Source organism: Geotrypetes seraphini, chromosome 15 (genome assembly GCF_902459505.1).
Source record: "Geotrypetes seraphini chromosome 15, aGeoSer1.1, whole genome shotgun sequence".
Classification (NCBI taxonomy): domain Eukaryota; kingdom Metazoa; phylum Chordata; class Amphibia; order Gymnophiona; family Dermophiidae; genus Geotrypetes; species Geotrypetes seraphini.
This window is the reverse complement of record NC_047098.1, coordinates 47615808-47635417: the sequence shown is the minus strand read 5'-3', so window position 1 is coordinate 47635417 and position 19610 is coordinate 47615808. Positions and strand designations below refer to the sequence as shown.

Genomic DNA, 19610 nt, shown 5'->3' with positions numbered 1-19610 from the left:
AATATCATCTGTAGTACCTGAAGATTGGAAAGTGGCCAATGTTACACTGATTTTTAAAAATGATTCCAGGGGAGATCTGGAATATTACAGACCGATAAGCCTGATTTCAGTGCTGGGCAAAATGGTGAAAACAATTATAAAAAATAAAATTTTGGAACCCGTAGACAAACATGATTTAATAAGACAGAGTCAGCATGGGTTCAGCCAAGGGAGATCTTGCCTCACCAATTTGCTTGACTTCTTTGAAGGTGTGAACAAACGTGAGCTGGTTGATGTAGTATATCTAGATTTTCAGAAAGCTTTTGACAACGCTCCTCATGAGAGGCTCCTGAGAAAATTAAAGAGTCATGGGATAGGTGGCAAAGTTCAGTTGTGGATTAGGAATTGGTTATCGGATAGAAAATGGAGTGTAGGGTTAAATGGTCATTTTTCTCAATGGCGAAGAGTAAACAGTAGAGTGCCACATGGATCTGTACTGGGACCGGTTCTATTTAACTTATTTATAAATGATCTGGAAATTAGAATCCCTGGAAAGTGGCAATTTTGCAATTTTAGAGGTTGGGGGGATAAAGCATGCAGGGAAACCACCCAGAAACCCTTTTTTAGGACTCCCAAAATTGCTAAACCAGGCAGGCAAGCAGCTACACACTGTGCTATGTGCTGTAAGAGAGAAATGGCAGGCAATATTGAAACAGCATGTAGAGAGATCTCAAGCCTCAGGAAGCTGGAAAACTGGATTTCAAGTCTTCTGACTGCCTCACATCTCCAGTCACCTCGGTCAGTGACTTCCAACACCTCCGGATTTCTCAGGGAAGGTATACAATCCGGTCCTAATTCCAGGCGCGCCTCCACAGAACCGCGCAGCCTGCGCTCCACCTACTAGCAGATGAACCTGGAGGTGAGCTAGCTCCTGATCCCGGAGCCATGATTTGACGTGCAGACTGTCCGGGAGGCTTACTGCAGTGGCAGGTAACCCTCCAGAGACAGAAGTCTGCGATCTCCTGCCGAAAGGATGTCCGCACAGGGTATTTCCACAGCAAAAGGGCAAACCCACAAAAAAAATGAAAATAATATACTAAATTGCAAAAATTAAACACATGCAGAAGAAATGAGCTCTTTAGCTTGGTTTGTAGGAATACAAAACTGGTGTCCAGGGAGTATGCTCCAGGAGATGAGTATATTTGTATTTATTTATATCCCGCCTTTCCCAAGGTGGGTCACAATAGAGTACATACACAAACAGAAAGTGCAATGGGAGGGGCTGAATTTCTGTTAATTTAAGTTCCTACAGCCCCTGACTAGCCGGGGAACACTACTTCCCACCTGTTCGCAGCATAAAGGGGGATTGTACAAGAAGAAAGGTTTGGACAATTTCCTGGAGGAAAAGTCTGATATTGAGAAAGACATGGGAGAAGCCACTACTTGCCCTGGATCGGTAGCATGGAATGTTGCTACTCCTTAGGTTTTGGCCAGGTACTAGGAGCCTGGATTGGCCACTGTGAGAATGGGCTATTGGGCTTGATGGACCATTGGTCTGACCCAGTAAGGCTATTCTTATGTTCTTATGTAAAAGGTCACTACCTAGACCTAGACCCCACCTCTACCAATGACCTCATGATCCCCTCAATATCCTCCACAGAAGCAATCTCTCTGGTGAGAACATTACACATACAAGTTTAAGATAAACTGGCAACTAACAATAAATCACAAAGGCTCACTCCCCAATTACAATCATCACTAGAGGCTCAATAGACCAGGGAGACCTCTGGGCCAGCTACAATATCAACTTCGCAGAACAACCTGAAGAAGATTTTTACACCTATTTGGATTCCTTCAGCAATAACACACTAAATTGTATCACACCAAAATGACTAAAAGTCAAATATCAAAGGAAATCAGATAAATGGTTTGACTAAGAATTACAAACACTGAAGCAGTAAGTAAGATGCCTGGAACAAGACTAAAGGAGAAGATGCCACACTGAAATGGTGAGAGAAATCAAGAGAATACAAACTCAAACTGAAAGAGAAATGAAAAAAAAAAACCTACTACTCCACCCTAATAAACCAACACAGACTAGACACAAAAGAGCTATTCAAACTAGTCAGTAACCTGACAGACATCACCCTCCTAATACACGCTTCCCGTGGCTCTGCCCCAACTGTGGACATTCTCGCTCACTATTTTTGCTCAAAAATACAAACCACAAGAGAGACTCTCAATGCTACAAAATACACCAGTCACATAAACCCTCCAAATCTTAAGAGACAAGTACACCGAGCATACATGACATGGAGTTCTTTTACTCCATCTTCCTGGACACAATTCAACCATCTTAAAAAAAAATATGCACAAAGTACTCTTCCATTGATTCCTGTCCCCTGGCTATAATGTCTAAATCCCCAAACAGGCTCCTACTACTGCTACTATCAATTATTTCTATAGCGCTACCAGACACACGCAGCGCTGCACAGAGTCACAAAAAGTAAGAAAACAGTCCCTGCTCGAAAGAACTTAAAATCTAAACAGGCTGATCTATACACCTGGACAGTGGACACACTAAACGGAGGGGAATTCCTCATAGGAAGAGGCCACATCATCATCAGAACCATCATAAAGGACAAGAAAAAAACCTATCTCTCAGCCTGCCAACTTCAGACCCATTGCATTAACCCCTCTCTTCTTAAAACTAATGGAGGGAATAGTACAAATTCAACTAATGAATCACCTAAAACAATTTCAGCTTCTTCATGATTTCCAATCAGGCTTCAGACCATCATTCAGCACCATGACAGTAATTGCCTCCCTTCTCAGTAACCTATTTAGTATATTGTGCAAGGGACAAAATGCACTTGTACTCCAACTGGACCTCAGCAGTACCTTTGACCTCGTAGACCATGATTTACTACTACTATGCCTAGACTCCCTCAGAATATCAGGAAATGTGCTCAGCTGGTTCCAAGGCTTTTTAAAATCTCACAGCTACCAAGTTCAGCTTGAAGACACGCTATCTCATGAATGGGCAAGCAGTTGTGGCATCTCACAAGGATCTCCATTATCACCGCTCCTCTTCAACGTATACCTTGCCTCACTAGGGGACCTTAAACATTGCCCACTACAGTTACGTGGAAGACATCCACCATCGTCCTCCCTGTTACAAAGCTGACACACATAGAAACACAAAGAATAGACTCAGTCCTATTGACCATAGAAGACTGGATGGCCCACTTCAAATTAAAACTAAATACTGATAAAACAAAATTCTTTATAGCCACATTCACCAACTTCACAGTGGACTCCATAACCTTGAGGGAATCCAAATTTCCAATCATTCCTACAATAAAAATCCTGGACGTTCACATAGACAAACACTTTCAATGTCAACCCAAGTGGATCAGGTCATGTGCAAAGGCTTCAACACACTATGGAAACTCAGAACCATAAGAAAATACTGTACTTTGAACTGGCATCATTCCAGCTCCTAGTCCAAGCTCTAGACTATTGCAACATTATATACTTAGCAGGCTTACACAAACACTTCCGAAGACTGTCATCCAAAACACCGCCGTCAGACTAATCTTCAATCTAAAAAAATTTGATCATGTAACCTTGTGTTCCTTGTGACCCCCGTTGCCCCAGGTACATTACATAGATTGTGAGCCCGCTTGGGCCAGACAGGGAAAAAAAAAAAAAAATCAAAGAATGCACTCAAAAAAAGATTTTATCAACAGACTCATACATTCATGTTTATTTGTATTTTTAGACTGCTCTTCGCAATAACATCATAGCGGTTTATAAAAATAAAAAGTAAAAGAACTCCATTATTATAAGAAAAGATAAAGAATAACAAACTTAAAATATTGCATTAAAAATACAGAATAGAAAATACAAAATATAAAGGCTGCAACTGGAGAATCCCTCCCAAAGTTGCAATCCAGCATAATACTAATTATCCCTTAGAGTGACATTCTTTCTTCCAAAAAAATGCTAAACCAAAAAGATAAGTTTTTAGTAGACTTTTAAATTTAATATAAAGTGGTTTACTACGTAGCTCAATTGGAAGATAATTTCATACATAGGGTGCATAAGCAAAAAAAGGCAGAATTACATGTGGAACTCAGTCTTACCAAATGAACTGAAAGCAAAGAGAATTGATGACCTGACTCCAGAGACCCATAATTGAACCAACTGGTCAAAGCATCAACCACCTATATGCACTTCTGAAAGCTCCTAAAAACACATCTATTTTACAAATTCTGCAGTTCTTCTTAAAGACTTTAAAGATGCAACCCCACCTACCGACTTTAGACCTACTCTACCTCTTCTCCCATTCCAGTTGTTAACCTTTGTAATTATGCTAACCTTTGTAATTATGCTTTCTACTTATGTTGTAAGTCCTTTGACTTCGATCAACGTTACCTCTTTTGTAAACCTTTTATGTTGTAGCCCACTGATTTTGGTCAGTTTTACCTCTTTTGTAAATCGTCTAGAATGGAAAGGCTTATGCGATATTATTATTATTATTATTATTAGGTTCTTATATCCCGCCATACCCAAAGAGTTCTAGGCGGTTTACATCCGTTACATTAGGATCCAGTCTGAACCCGGATTTACAAAAATTTTGTCGGAATTGCAGGTAGCGTGGAAGGAGGCAAAGTAGTTTTAGCACAGGTTTATCATAGTTGGGTTAGAAGATAAAATGGAGGGAGTGGGAAACCAGAGGAGGGGGGGGGAGAGGGAGGTGGGGGTGGGGGGGGTTGGAGTGTATGCGGGGAGTAAGGATTAAGGGTCTTGTTCGCGGAAGAGGTGTGTTTTGAGAAGTTTTCTGAAGTCTAGGTAGGTCGGGGCCTCTAGCATCATTTGGGCTAGCCAAGGGTTCAGCTTGGCCGCTTGGAAGGCGAAGGTTTTGTCGATGAATCTTTTGAGCTGGCATGATTTTATGGAGGGGAAGGTAAACAACTGGATTCTGCGGGATTTCTTGTTGGTGCAATACATGTTGAAATGTGGGGAGAGGTATTTTGGTGAGAGACCAAATACTGTCTTGTAACAGATGCAGGCGAACTTGAAGAGGACTCGGGATTCGAAGGGTAGCCAGTGCAGTTGGTGGTAGAAGGGGGTGATAAAAACTTAAGTTAAGTACACAATTAGGTTGTAGTTACAAGAGAAGGAACAGTCACTTATTTTCTTAATGGTGGGAGAGGGAGTAGGAAAGAAGGAACAAATTTCTTACCTTTCTTTGTGAATAAATCCATGTTTACATGTGCTACCATGTAAACATGTAAACATGGATTTATTCACAAAGAAAGGTAAGAAATTTGTTCCTTCTTTCCTACTCCCTTCTCCCACCATTAAGAAAATGGAAGCTGGATTTGACTATGCATATACTTTTAGCTACTTTGGCTACACCTAAAGTCGGCAGCTCTCAGGATGAGCACAGAAAAATACATGTGAATATTTCCTTTAGAAAGTGTCCTGTGCATATTTCTAATCTAATCTAATCTTCCATTTGTGAGTCGCAACATACCTATACAGGCTCAAGGTGACAGATCAAAGAGGAAGGGGAAAAGAAGGAGGGGAAGAGGATGTGGAGAGATAAGAGGAGGGACTTAGACATAGGGGATGCTATACAGAAACTGAGATAGCTAGTTGTCAAAAAGGTGAGTCTTCAGGTTTTTTCTGAATCTAGTGTAGTTTGTCTCTTTCCTGATAGTTTTTGGTAGGTCATTCCAGATTTTTATACCCAGGTAGGTTAGCATAGAGTGGAAAATTTGTTTGTACTGGAGGTATTTTGTGAATGGTAGGTTTAGTTGGACTCTGTTGAGGATTCTTTTTGATATCGACCAAACATTAGAGAATAATTGGATGAGAGCGGCTGCTGAACTTCCATATAGGATCTAGTGTAGGATATATGATGATTTGAAGATTATTCGGGATGATATTGCCAATGTAGTTGCCTGATGAAGGTTGTAATTGAGTCAAATTTCTTTAATTTGTAGATTAGTCTAATGGCTGTGTTCTGGATGAGTTGTAGCTTGTGGATAAGAGCGATGTTGATGCCAAGGTAGGCGGAGTTGCAATAGTCCATTTGGGGTAGGACCATCATCTGAATGATTAGAGCAAAGTGGTGAGGGTGGAAGTATGGTCTTGTGAGTCATAGTTGACGCATAGTGTCTTTTTCCGAAGGTTAGATATTTGTGGTTCCATTGTGAGAATGTTGTCTAAGATGCAGCCTAGTACCTTGGTGGATTTTTCCATTATGAGAGTGATGACTGATGAAAGAGTGAGGTTAGGTATGACATTCTGTTGTGCGGTGCGGAAACCAATGGCTTTGGTCTTAGTGGCGTTCAGTTTTAACTTGTTGTTCATTGCCCAGGTTTGAATTTTATCTATATTGTTTGAGATTTTTTTAGCAATATTGGGAAGGTTATTGGTTATGGGGATGAGGAGGAGGATGATGTTGTCTGCATACGATAGTATAGTTTCATCTTCCATTTTTATGTGGCCCAGTGAGCTCATGAATAAATTGAATAGGATTGGGGATAATGGGGAGCCTTGTGGGATGCCTTATTTCTGCCTATATTCTCTGCACTTGCATCAATGGAAGTGAAATGTATACAGCATTTTGTACCTGCAAAAAATGCCACCAGGACTTAATGTACACACTATAACTCATAGATAATATAAGGCTTTAATTACATAGGACACAAACAACAACTATTATAGGATCCTGCTTGTTGGATCACAATATGCCACATTAATTACCTGTTGAGTTCATAGAGATGCCTTCCTGAGATGAAATACTCTGTTAGTGGTTGTGTATTACTGACACACTGGATGCTAGAGTTCATAAAGCATGTATTTCCTAGGTTGCTTAATCCAGTGGCACCTTTCTCAGTAGGGACTGAAACAAATTCAGAGATTTATGTAGTTACTGTCACATAGTAGTAATCACAATATTATACAGGTCAATTCAATAAAGAAGACATGCATATGCATTACCCCTTGAGGCATTTCCAGTGACTGGCATTGAATATCTGGGTATTTTTTGGCTGCTATTAACTTAACTGGCTAAGTCAATATTCAACACTGGCCAGTTAAGTTAATAGTGGCCAAAGATAGGCCTATTTACATGGCCCGATTTGGCTGCTAAACTTAGTTGGCTAGAGCTTGAATATTCATGACTAGCCAGCTAAGTCATATAACATAGGCAGCTAGCTGCTAACCAGGGCTGTGGAGTCAGTACACAAAGCCTTCTGACTCCAATTCCTTTATTTATGGTATCTCCACTCCGACACTTTTATTTATATATCTATATAGGTGTTGGCAGGGGCGGGGACAGGGACAGAGCTCACAGGTATGGGGAGGAGACTTTGTCCCCTTGTCATTCTCTAGGTGCCACTTTCACTAATATAAATGCCATAAAATATATTATATTTTGAAATCAAAGAACATGATATCAAAATATATTCTAAAAGTAAAACATATCCTGAAACAAATGGGTTAATTAAATTATTTTTGAAATAAGAAATTTAAGACTTATAATATTTGCATGACATACAATTTAACTCTATTAGGAGTTAGAGTTGGCACATTTTCACCAACTCCAACTTCACAGTCCAAAAATTGTTTCCAACTCCACGACTTCGGCTGTACAGCCCTGCCGCTAACTGTGAATATTCAGAAGAGACAGCCAGCTATCTACCACTGAATAATAGTGGTTAGTTGTCCAAGTACTAAATATTGGGCAGATTCTCATTTGTGGCATCACTTAATTAACATTTTTAAAAAGACTATCTATGTGTTGTATCCATTATATTAATATTTTATTAATGAACTTACCCTTATGTCGATCTATTTTACCACTGTTTGCTATAAATGACATTTCTTCTGGCCAGCTCATATCCTTGTTCCGAACTGCGGAGAGATAAGATGAATCTAATAACCTTATAGTGGTTAGGTGTATTAGCCTAAAAATCAAGAATTTCTGAACCATAAGTTCAAGACCAACCTCTGCCAATGACTGTGTATAACTGGAGTGTACATTTTGTAATGCACATTCAGTTTGTTTGGATGCCTAAAATTTTAGGGCATGCAAATTGATTGTACATACTTATTCGGAGGTATGCATATATGCAATCGATTCTACATATGTAAAAAGTTCTAGTATACAAAAAATGTGCACATTAATGAATGTGTGAAATGAACTAGGAAAAAATAAAAAAGGGAACATTTTGGAAAATCCAAAAATGAGCCCAATTAAATTTTTTTGGCTATGCACATCCCTGATGTGTACCTTTGAGCAAGACAATACCACAAAAATAAAGTAACTATCTTAATCTCATTTGCTTGATTATTAAATCAATTCAATTTAAGAACACACACTCCAAAATGTAAAGAATGACTTGACTGGGTTTATCTAAATGTATGCCACAATACAAGCACCAATTCATGTTGGCTCAAAAAAAATTTGAATCACCATGAATGTTTCAGGTACAAAATTAGGACTTCTTTTACAAAGTCACGGTAGAGATTTCTATTGCAGGCCGGTGAGGTAAATGCTCTGACGCTCAAAGGAAGTCTATGAGCATTGGAGCATTTACCTTGTCGGCCCACGGTAGAAACCTCTACTGCAGCTTTGTAAAAGCAGCTAGCATTAGACTATAAGCCTGCTAGGAAGAGGGAAATACTTTGAGGCCTACTGATAAGATGTGAGCAAAAGCCAAATAAATAAATATATTGGTTAATAAATGCTTTGGGAGGTAATTTTAGAAACCTAGCACAGCAATTCTGTGTGTAAATGCTAATGTTTGCACATGGAGCTTGCATGCACACATCAATTCTGATTTACAATATAGCAATTTACATATAGAATTGCCATCAGACATGCAGATTCAAAGAAAACAGGTTGTATATATGCTTTGTCAGTCTGAGAAATAGCACCTAGATTTCTAAGTACATTAGAATCCCAATTAACCAGCACTCAACCAACCAGCAAAAAAAAAAAAAAAATTGCTGTCATAAAAAAAATAGGTTGCCCGTACTCCTGATCCAGCAACCCTCCCTCTCCCCCACCTCCTCCAGCCCTGACGGGGCCTTTCCTCTGTCGCATCACTTCTGACATGGCAGAAGAAAGGCCCTATTGGGGTTGGCCACAAACAGTCTGTTTACAGAACTGCCTCTGCTGACTGGCTGCCACTTTTGGAAAACCACAGGTAAGAGATCTAAAGGGTGAGGGGGTCCATTGGAGGCCAGACCCGGGGGGGGGAAGTGGACCAAAAGTGTGTGGGGAAGGAAGGGACATGGATGCTGGATCTGCAGGGTGAAGTGTAGAGGAGGGGAGATGGATGCTGGACCCAAAAGTGTGTGGAGGGATGGGGGAGGAAGGAACATAGATGCTGAACCTGCAGGGTGAATGGCAAGGGAGGGGAAATGGATAGATGATGGACCCATAACTGTGGGGGAGGGGAAGGAGAAAGTGACCCAGACAAGAAAGGAGGGTGGAAAAGGATGAACAGATGCTGGTCCTTCAAGTGAGGGTGGGGGTTGATAGAGAGAGGAAGAAGAGAGTGTGACTCAGACCAGAAAGGGAGCAAACATGCAGTTGGTGTGAGAAAGAAAACAGAAAAGTTTACTGACTACCATTTAACTAAAATTTCACACTGCATTCACAAAGCTGTTTTTTGACTTTATCTTAATTTGCTTTTATTTACTATATTTCAATATTAATACCAAGTGAATATAGAGTTTATGGTATAGTATTAGTTAGGCCTATTTTTAATAGTAACTCTCAAGCAACCAGAAACTACATTTACTGGTATTTACCAATCCCCATGGGTTAACTGAGAGTCTATTGTACACTTGTATTTCAAATACTATATTTTCCCTGCTGGAATTTATACCTGCTCAGTGACACTCAAATATGAGTTATCTGCTCTTTCCCATAGGTCAACTGTTCTTACTTCTGCAGTGTCTAATACCACCTCAGAAATTAAAAAAAAAGAAGCCATTTCACTCATCTTCTATTGTAGATAAACCTTTAGGAAATCTGGCACTTACACATGCAAGTGCTAGCAAGACCACACACATGTTGCAAAGTTGCCAAATACATGTGTATTTATGCAAAATAGGGTTACACATCTCATAAAATCCAAATGAACCTAGAGAGCCAAAGTTAAACAGATGGCATCAAACAGCTGAGCAATAAAATATATTTTATTGCAGTCAGAGGACATTATTTCAATTTCTTTAACAATATTTATTTAAACCTTGTTAAATCATCCTGCCCATAAATTTTCTTTATTAAAATCACCTCACTGCAAAACTAAAATTACCGTATTTTCACGTAGATAACGGGCACCCGTGTAAAACACGCACACAGGTATAGCACGTGGAAAACACAAATTTATGTACAGAAATTTTTATATACCACGCACACCCGTATACCGCGCATGCTGCCTGACTCTCCCGTCGCCGCCGACTCTCCTTTCGCCCGCCCCGACTCTCCTCTGGCCACCGTGACTCTCCTTTCGCCCGCCCCGACTCTCCTCTCCCCCTTGAAGTCCTGTCCCCACCCTGAAAGCCTGATGCCCCCCCCGACGTCCGATTCACCCCCCCGCAGGACCGCTCGCACCCCCACTCCGAAGGCCCAACCCGACCATGTGCCCAAGGCCCCGCCCCCAGGAGGGACCTAAGGCTCCCGGGCCTATTCTGATTGGCCCAGGCGACTTAGGCCCCACCAGTAGGCGGAGCTTTGGGACGGATGGGCCAATCCGCCTCATTCCATCGTTGGCTGCCTGCCGGACAGGCGGGTTTGGCTCCCGTCTGTCCGGCCAATTACACAAAGGTACGGGGAAGGGGGGTGGGGGTGTCGTGGGGGTCGGCCAGGGGGGTCGCGGGTCGGCTGGGGGGCGGTCGGAGGTTCTTGGGGGGGGGGGCGGTCATTGGGGGGAGGGGGGTTTGCGTCGAGGGCAGGAGGGCCTGGGATCCTTCCTGCCCGTAATGTAGTGTGGGGTGGGGGTAGGGGGTCGCCGTGGCCAGGAGGGTTTGGGCTCCCTCCTGGCCCGATATTGTCGGGGAGTTGGGGAGTCGGCGGGGCAAGAGGGCTTGGGCTCCCTTTTGCCCCGATCGTGTCGGGGGGGCAAGAGGGCTTGAGCTCCCTCTTGCCCCGATCGTGTCGGGGGTGCCGCGGTTGGCTGGGGCAAGAGGGCTTGAGCTCCCTCTTGCCCCAATCGAGTCGGGGAGTCGGCGGGGCAAGAGGGCTTGACGTTAGAGAAAGGGCGAACCGCCGGAAGAGGAAGCAGCGCAGGCACAGGGCTCACAGAAGGGCCGGGACCGCCAAGAGGAAGCAGCAGGACACCGGTAGGAGCTTCTACATGATGGGGGGGGGGTTGGGAGGCTGTGGGGATGCGAGCGGTCCTTCAGGGTGGGGGTGCGGGTGGGAGTGCGTGTGAGCGGTCCTTCGGGGTGGGGGTGCGGGTGCGTGCGAGCGGTCCTTCGGGGTGGGGGTGCGAGCGGTCCTGCGGGGGGGGGGTGAATCGGATGTCGGGGGGGAACTATGTAAAAAAAATTTTGTACAACGCGCTCACGCGTATGGTTATGCGCGGTTTGTAAAAACCACATATAACGCGCGTGCGTTATATGCGAGAAAATACGGTACTTGGTTTTGTAAACATTTATACAAGTCTTCTATGTGACTGTTTAGTTTTGAATAGTACCTTCTATCACTAAATGCTGTTCATCCTGGATTTTCAAATATTCTAACATGTGATCCTCATCATCAAGAAGGGTAAGATAATTCTGAAAAACAAAAACAGAAGAAAGTATTTCATTTTCATTCTGTGATGCACTTTAAAAACTGAGATTTTTGGCGAGGTTTCTATGACCTTGAGAACAACTAGGGCCAGCTTTAGCACTGGTGATGTCCTTTACAACCCTATCTCCCACAAAAGTTCACAGTGCCCCTTTTAAAGTTGCAGCAGCCCCCTCCATGGCAGGAAGGGCGATTCCCTTAAATTATGTGATCAACTATACCCCTTTCAAAGTTGCCACTATGCGCTTCAAGTGGCAGCATCCTTTTGAGACCACATATCCTACATGGCATTAAATATGACCCTGAATGCAAGGACCCTAACCTATGGAGCTGACTTTTCACTTTTCATTCATTGGAAAGAGCTGACTGTTTTTAAGCCTATAATAGAGGAGATTTTAGAAGGGAGTAAGCATTATTTACATATGTAAGGAGACCATCTACATATGCACATGCATAAGTAACAATTTTAGAATAGGCGCTGTGGACAAGCCTTCAATGCATAAGGACATAAGAATAGCTTTACTGGGTCAGACCAATGATCCATCTAGCCAGTAGTCCATCTTCACGGTGGTCAGTCCAGGTCACTAGTACCTGGTACAAAACCCAAATAGTAGCAACATTCCATGCAACAGATTCAAGGCAAGCAGTGGCTTCCCCCATGTCTGTCTCAATAAAAGACTATGGACTTTTCCTCCAGGAACTTGTCCAAACCTTTCTTAAAACCAGCTACGCTATCAGCTCTTACCACCTCTGGCAATGCGTTCCAGAGCGTAACTATTCTCTGAGTGAAAAAAAAAATTTCCTCCTATTGGTTTTAAAAGTATTTCCGCGTAACTTCATCGACTGTCCCCTAGTCTTTGTAATTTTTGACAGAGCAAAAAATCGATCCACTTGTACCCGTTCTACTCCACTCAGGATTTTGAAGACTTCAATCATATCTCCCCTCAGCCATCTTTTCTAAGCTGAAGAGCCTTAACCTTTTTAGTTTTTCCTCATACAAGAGGAGATCCATCCCCTTTACCATCTTGGTCACTCTTCTTTGAACCTTTTCTAGTGCCACTATATCTTTCTTGAGATAAGGAGACCAGAATTGAACGCAATACTCCAAATGAGGTTGCACCATGGAGTGATACAGGAGCATTGAGACATTCTTAGTCTTGTTAACCATCCCTTTTTTAATAATTCCCAGCATCCTGTTTGCTTTTTTGGCCGCTGCCACACATTGAGTGGAAGGTTTCATCATATTGTCTACAATGATACCCAGATCCTTTTCTTGGGCGCTAACCCCCAAGGTGGACCCTAGCATCCGGTAATAGATGGCATGTATGATGTGATTCAGGTTATTCTTCCTAATGTGCATCACTTTGCATTTGTCCATATTAAATTTCATCTGCCATTTGCCATTCTCTTCTTGTACGCCTTTTGGCTCAAACCCCTTACCACTTTCATCACCTTTCTCTAGACCGCTTCAAGTATTCTTACATCCTTCGCCATATCCTTCACCCACATTTTTGATATAGCCTTCAATCCATAACCCTACTTCCCACTGTCCACCAGCCCAGAGAGCAGATTAACCGTTCCGCTTAACTGTATCCATGACATCCTGTTTGCCTGTCTTGTCTGTTTAGATTTCGAACAGGAACTGTCTTCTTTGTGACTCTGTACAGCACTGCCTATGTCTGGTAGTGCTATAGAAATAATTATTAGGAGTGATAGTAGTAGTAGTAGTAGTAATAATATGTGGTCTCCAGAACTGAATACAATATTCCAAATGGAGCCTCACCTGTACAGGGGCATCAACAACTCCTTTCTTCTGCTGGTTTCGTCTCTCTTTATACAGACCAGCATCCTTCTGGCTACAGCCACTGACTTGTTGCACTGTTTCTTTACCTTCAGATCCTCAGACATCATCACCCCAAGGTCCCTCTTCCCATCTATGCATGTCAGCCTCTCACCTCCCAGTACATACTGCATCCTTGGATTTCTACTCCCCAAATGCATCACTCTGCACTTCTTTGCACTGAATTTTAGTTGCCAGACCTTACCCAGTGGTTCTCAATAGAGAATGACACGGTGACAAAATTCATCACCGTTCCCGTCCCTGCGGATATCCGCGGGAAATAATCCCATGTCATTTTCTAGTATCTGTTTCAACCTCAGTCCTTCTACACCAGCATTCTTCAAAGCAAAGCTTGTGGGTCAGTGGTTGTGGCCATTCATACTCTGATTCTTCCCTCTCTCCTTAAAGAATGACATGAAGATGGTTTCCCGCAGTTATCCGCGGGGACAGGAACGGTAATGAATTTTGTCACCGTGTCATTCTCTAGTTCTCTACCCGGTCCTGGGGACCCCCAGCCAGTCGAGTTTTCAAGATATCCCTAATGAATATGCATGAGAGAGATTTGCATATAATAGAAGTGATAGGTATGCAAATCTCTTTCATGCATATTCATTAGGGGTATCTTGAAAACCCAACTGGCTAGGGGGTTCCCAGGACAGGGTTGAGAACCACCGCCTTACACAATTATTCTAAATTTTACAGATCCTTTTTCATATTTTTTACTCCCTCTGGAGTGTCTGCTCTGTTACAAATCTTGGTAACATCTACAAAAAGGCAAATCTTACCATCTAAACCAGTGTCTCTCAAACTGTGTGCCAAGGCCCAGTGGTGTGCCCTGAAGAGATTCCGGGTAAGCCACGAGAGATTCCAGAATTTTTCTTTTATTTTTAAAAATTCCATTCATAAAGTATACACTAGAATAGATGGCAGGTATGATGTGTACGCAAGAGTCTGTCAATATTATGAGCATCTGTGTGCGCAAGGATACAAATGCCCAGACAAGCATCATTCTTTGATGTGATTGGTCCTTGAAAGCTAACAGCAAGTATTTTTAATTTTTATGCAGTAGTTTCCCCAATCTGAACAACAAAGCAATCAAGGCTGTTACTGTTTGGATAGTCATATCTTTATGAACTTGGATTTTCAGTTCTGACAGAAATTAAATTGGAAAAAAAGATGATGATGAAATGCATTTTGCTTGTTGACTATTGAGCCGTGTTTTGAGTTAATTTTCACTAAAAAACAAGCACATCCATTGCATGGATTAGCAATTCTATTCTATCTACTTAAGTTTCACCGTTGTTACAATTACCAATTCTTAGCTTTAACTCTCAAATTTAATTTTTTGTTGGTTTTGCAATTTTATCATTTCAATTATAATGTGCCGCAAAAAACATTTGCTCTGTTTAGTGTGCCAGAGCTAAAAAAAAGTTGTGAGACACCGATCTAAACCTTCGGTAATGTCGCTCACAAATATATTAAACATAATCATCCCCAGCACCAATCTCTGAGGCACTCCACTACTCACCTTTCCTTCCTCCGAGTGAATTCCATTAACCACCACCCTGTGGCACCTGTCAGTTTCTAATCCAGTTCACCACTTTGGGTCCTAACTTCAGCCAGTCAAGTTTGTTCAAGAGCCTCCTATGAGGAACTGTGTCAAAGGCTTTGCTGAAATCTAAGTAAATTACATCTAGTGCATGTAATCACTCAAATTCTTTGGTTGCCCAGTCAATGAATTCAATCAGACTTGTTTGGCACAACTTACTTTTAGTAAAGCCATACTGCGTTGGATCTTGTAATCCATTAGAGGGGAATAATAGGTTCTGTATTTGTAGTGATACTGGATAATATATGACGTCTGGGGTGGGGTTGGGATTGGGGGGAGGTTTTGTTACTGGAGAGCATATTCTGACTTCTGCAATGGGGGGGTTAAGAGTACCACCCTATCATGACATTAGATTTTTTGTTGGATTTTCTGGGTAGGGGGAAGGGATTAGGGGGAATTATAGCTGGGCTCTTAGTGTTGTGGGTCTTGTGGTGGGGTTTCTGCTCAATGTACGGATCTTTTTGTGGATGATGTAAATTCTTTGTTGTTTGTTGGATATCTCTTAATAAAAAAATTGTTTCAACTTAATCCATTAAAATCTAGGAAATTCACTATCCTTTCCTTCAGCAACCCTTCCATTATTTCCCCAAAAACTATGTGCATAAATGTTTAGAAAACTAACATTTATGCATGTATGTGCACATACTGTATATGTAATTGCTAATTTGCAAATATCAGTGAAACTTCCAGAGCATGTATTTGCAAGGGGGTATATACATGCATAGCATGGGCATGTGGCTGCTGACATGGGGGGAGGGGGAACAAGATTCCCTTGGGCCTGATCTCCAAGGGAGGGCACAGGCAGAAGGTTGACTGGTCTCCTGCTTTGCTGGGTTATTGCGTTAACTTAGTGGGTCCTTCTTCCTGCTGTGTCTCCTCCTACCTATGTGGAAACAGGAAATACTTGACATAGGAGGTAGGAAGGGACATAGCAGGAAGGACAACTCATGGCTGGCACTGTGTTAATGTGATAACCAGGCACACAGGAGCAGGAGAGTAGAGACCAAATGAGTGGGCATCTTGTGAAAATGAACAGAAATGAAGGCATCTGGGGAATAATAAGGTCACCTTAGGGGATTCTCTCCTCCTACCACATTGCATATTCATTTCCCTAGAATCCCCACTTTGAGGATTCTAAGGTGGTTCAGGAAACCTTTTACACAATGTGCTGGGGGAGGGGGGGTTAGGGGCCCAGCTTTGTCTCTCACCAGTCCTGCATGGGAAGGACATAAGTGGGACTCCCACTTACACACATAACTTACAGAAACCTCTGCCAGCTCTATGGTGCAACATTCTATAAAGAAAAGTAAGCACCTACTTCACTTTACAGAATAGGCTCCTACCATGCGATCTCTGGACACCCAAAACTACAAGCAGGTAGAATGGGGCTATGACTGGCATTTACACATATACACACCTGTTCCTCCTGCCACAAATATGCACAAAATGATACCCGTCTTGGAGCAGGTCTTAAAGTGTATACCTAGTTTTGCTGGTATATTACATTATATTACATGACTCTTCGAACAGAAGTGAGGGCAATGAGAAACACCACTTTCCAAGTGAGATACTTCAGATGAGCCGTAGACATTGGTTCAAATGGAGGCTTCATCAATTGAGGAAGAACAACATTGAGGTCCCAAATCACTGGAGGCAGTTTGAGAGGAGGTTTGAGATTGAAAAGTCCTTCCATGAATCTGGAAACCACCAGATGAGCAGAAAGAGATTTTCCTTCAATAGGCTGATGGAAAGCAGCAATTGCACTGACATGGACTCGGATCGATGTAGACTTGAGGCCAGAGATGGATAAGTGCAAAAGGTAGTCTAAAACAGAAGATAAGGAGGAATCTAGTCCATTTTTGGAGATAGCATTGTCTAGTGGTAGGCTTCCTAGAAGCCTCTAAAATGTCTCTTACAGATTGAGAAAACTGAAGAGGAGTTATGTTGAGAGGTACCAAGCTGTCAGGTGTAGAGACTGCAGGTTGGGATGAAGCAGAGATCCCTGACTCTGTGTAAGCAGAAATGGAAAAACTGATAGAAGGTATAGCTCCCTGCTGCTGAGTTGAAGAAGAAGGGAGTACCAAGGTTGTTTCGGCCACCGAGGAACAATCAGAATCATGGTGGCATGGTTGTTCTTCAACTTGACAAGTCTTGAGAATGAAAGGGAATGGAGGGGATGCGTACAGGAAGAAATTTGTCCATTCCAGAAGAAAAGCATCTGCCTTGAGGCGATGAGGAGAATAGATCCTGGAGCAGAACTGAGGCAGTTTGTGGTTGTGGGGAGCTGCAAAGAGATCTATCTGAGGCGTTCCCCACTGTGAAAAAATGTGATGAAGAGGCGAGGAATGGAATGTCCATTCGTGAGGTTGCAGAAGACGACTCAAGTTGTCCGCCAAGTAATTTTTCGCCCCTTGGATTTAGACAGCTTTGAGGAAGGTGTTGTGGCAGATTGCCCAGTCCCAAACCTTCAGAGTTTCTTGACAAAGGGAGGAAGATCCCGTCCCTCCCTGTTTGTTGACATAATACATGACGACTTGGTTGTCCGTCCGAATGAGGACTACCTGATCTTGAAGAAGATATTGAAAAGCTTTGAGAGCCTTGAAAATCACTCTGAATTCCAACAGATTGATGTGACACTGATGATCCATACTGGTCCAGTGGCCTTGAGTACAGAGACCATCGAGATGAGCACCCCAAGCGTAGCTCGAGGAATCTGTTGTGAGGACCTTCTGATGAGGGGGCGTTTGAAACAGCAAGCCTCTAGAGAGATTGGAAGAGAGCATCCACCAGCGGAGAGATGTCTCAATGAAGGAGTGACTGCAATGTGTTGAGAAAGTGGGTCGCAAACCTGCATCCACTGAGATGCCAGGGTCCACTGAGGAATTCTGAGGTGAAGTTTGGCAAAAGGAGTCACATGTACTGTGGAGGCCATGTGACCCATGAGTACCATCATGTGTCTCGCTGATATGGAGGAGTGGGAAGACACTGTATGACAGAGTTGAAGGAGGGCTTCCAGACATTGTTGCGGAAGGAATGCTCTGAGTTGGATAGTATCCAGAACAGCTCTGATGAATTGTAGATTCTGAGAGGGTTGAAGTTGGGATTTGGGAAAGTTGATTTCGAATCCCAAACTCTGTAGGAACCACGTAGTCCGCTGGGTCGCTACAATAACCTCTTGAGATGTTGAATCTTTGATGAGCCAGTCGTCCAGGTAGGGGAATACCTGAAGACCATGGTTTCTGAGAGCTGCGGCTACCACTACCAGGCACATGGTGAACACTCTGGGAGATGAAGCCAGGCCAAAGGGCAGCACTCTGTACTGATAATGCAGATTTCCCACCCGAAATCTGAGATATTGGCAGGAGGCCAGATGAATGGGAATATGAGTATAAGCCTCCTTGAGATCCAGAGAGCATAACCAGTTGTTCTGATCCAGGAGAGGATGCCAGGGATAACATGCAAAATTTTTCTTTGACTAAAAATTTGTTGAGAGCCCTGAGATCCAGAATGGGCCGCAGATCGCCCGTCTTCTTTGGAACAAGGAAGTAACGGGAGAAAAAACCCCTGTTCTGCTGTTCCAAAGGAACTGGTTCGATGGCATGGAGACGAAGCAGAGCTTGAGCTTCCTGAAGAAGACTGGGATGGACAGGAAGGATACTCTCTTGGAGGAAGCTCTGGTGGAATCTGAGTGAAATGAAGAGAGTATCCTTCCCTGATGATTGACAGCACCCAGAAGTTGGATGTGATTGTCTTCCATCGGTGATAAAAATGATGGAGACGACCTCCAATAGGGGAAGATAGTTCAGAGAGAGAACGGTGGAGGTTATGCTCTGTTTTAAACAGTCAAAAAGGCTGCGTAGTCTTAGGTGCAGCAGAAGGTTGAGATTTCTGTTGCTTCTGATTCTTCTGTTTCTTGGGAGGAGGGCGAATGTAAGGAGCTGCTCTCGGAGCAAAACGCCTCTGGTAAATAGGAGGAGGGCATGTAGGCTTGGCAGGAGCTGGCTTTGGCTTAGGTCTGACAATAGAAGCAAAGGATTTTTTTATGCTCAGACAATTTCTTGGTGGCTGCCTCAATAGATTCATCGAAGAGGTCATTGCCTGCACAAGGAATATTAGCCAAGCGGTCCTGAAGGTTAGGATCCAGAACAAGCAGCCTCCCTGGCAGACAACTCAAAGACATCATAAGAAGACTGAAGTAGATGTAATCTGAGTTGTGATAGAGAAGCTATGACTTCTTGAAATTCAAAGTGCTTTTGAATATCTAAATAACTGAGAAATTTAGGCAAAAGAGCAATGAGAAAGTCAAAATAAGTGATAAAATGGAAATTGTAATTAAGGACTTTAGAGGACAT

The 19610-nt window shown here is 42.7% G+C and overlaps 1 protein-coding gene across 3 annotated transcripts in view; it reads right to left on the bottom strand.

The window, feature by feature from the left end:
- USP32 (ubiquitin specific peptidase 32) overlaps window positions 1-19610 on the bottom strand; it is a 406702-nt gene that overhangs the window by 107959 nt on the left and 279133 nt on the right. For all 3 annotated transcript variants that reach the window (XM_033921901.1, XM_033921902.1, XM_033921903.1), the window contains 3 exons: window positions 11715-11796; window positions 7840-7914; window positions 6763-6901 (listed from right to left, as the gene is read on the bottom strand). In XM_033921901.1, the coding sequence (XP_033777792.1) occupies window positions 6763-6901; window positions 7840-7914; window positions 11715-11796 (296 nt within the window). The remainder of the gene's footprint in view (window positions 1-6762; window positions 6902-7839; window positions 7915-11714; window positions 11797-19610) is intronic.